The sequence below is a fragment of the Etheostoma cragini genome, unplaced genomic scaffold (assembly GCF_013103735.1).
Source record: "Etheostoma cragini isolate CJK2018 unplaced genomic scaffold, CSU_Ecrag_1.0 ScbMSFa_4664, whole genome shotgun sequence".
Taxonomy (NCBI): domain Eukaryota; kingdom Metazoa; phylum Chordata; class Actinopteri; order Perciformes; family Percidae; genus Etheostoma; species Etheostoma cragini.
The window spans coordinates 85,870-86,893 of NW_023269057.1; the positions used below are offsets into that span (position 1 = coordinate 85,870).

Consider the following 1,024-nt stretch of genomic DNA (forward strand, 5'->3'; position numbering starts at 1 on the left):
ACTGAAATACTCACTGACTCTGGTCTGAAACTCTCCTTAAATACACTGAAATACTCACTGACTCTGGTCTGAAACTCTTTTTTCTTTTTTATCTCAGACAGAAAACAAGAAAATACTTTTACCCCAAACTGTCATCGGAGCTGAATACATCCGTCACCTGAAACACACAGAGGACAGGTGAGAGGTGTCTGTGTGTGTGTGTGTGTGTGTGTGTGTGTGTGTGTTTGTGTGTGTGTCTGTCGCTGTGTGTGTGTGTGTGTGTGTGTGTGTGCGGGTTACCTGGTTGACACAGACAACAGTTGTGTTGTACTCCCGGCTCAGCGTGTGAAGTATATGTGAGCAGCTGATCAGCTGTCTGCTCCTCTCCAGCCAATCAGAAGCCTGGAACTCAGCCCTGAACAGCGCCGCCACCGAGTCCACCACCAGGAGACGGACGTGGCGGCGAGCCAGGAGGACGGGGACGCGGCGGGACAGACATGCCTGCAGGGACTTCTGCAGGGACAGGGAGAGAGAGAGAGAGAGAGACAGACACACAAACACACACAATCTGTTATAATAAGGAATTATAATATATTAGAACACACACACACACACACATACATACACTGTATATATATTACTTATAATAATATATTATAAGATAGTATAAATAAGAAATATAAGTTCCATTAATTTCCGTGTTGCCCCTGAACGCAGCGCGGCGTGACTCACCAGGTCGGCGGCGTGCTCCACGTAGACGCGGTCCCCAGAGCACCGGATCAGAGCCGCGGGCACGTCCTGGCGCAGAGACGCCTGACCCCGGATCAGCTGCTGCAGGCGCCGCGCCGGGAACGGGTCCTCGGTGCACACGTACACCGCTCCTACAGACACACAGAGTTACAGGGTGGCCCCGAACGCTCCGCTCCTACAGACACACAGAGTTACAGACTGGCCCCGAACGCACCGGTCCTACAGACACACAGAGTTACAGACTGGCCCCGAACGCACCGCTCCTACAGACACACAGAGTTACAGACTGGCCCCG

General features: G+C 52.2%; 1 protein-coding gene across 2 annotated transcripts in view; it reads right to left on the bottom strand.

The window, feature by feature from the left end:
- The window catches only part of xrcc3 (X-ray repair complementing defective repair in Chinese hamster cells 3), a 3,289-nt gene that overhangs the window by 904 nt on the left and 1,361 nt on the right, over nt 1–1,024 (bottom strand). For both annotated transcript variants that reach the window (XM_034866334.1, XM_034866335.1), the window contains 3 exons: nt 712–860; nt 280–492; nt 123–157 (listed from right to left, as the gene is read on the bottom strand). In XM_034866334.1, the coding sequence (XP_034722225.1) occupies nt 123–157; nt 280–492; nt 712–860 (397 nt within the window). The remainder of the gene's footprint in view (nt 1–122; nt 158–279; nt 493–711; nt 861–1,024) is intronic.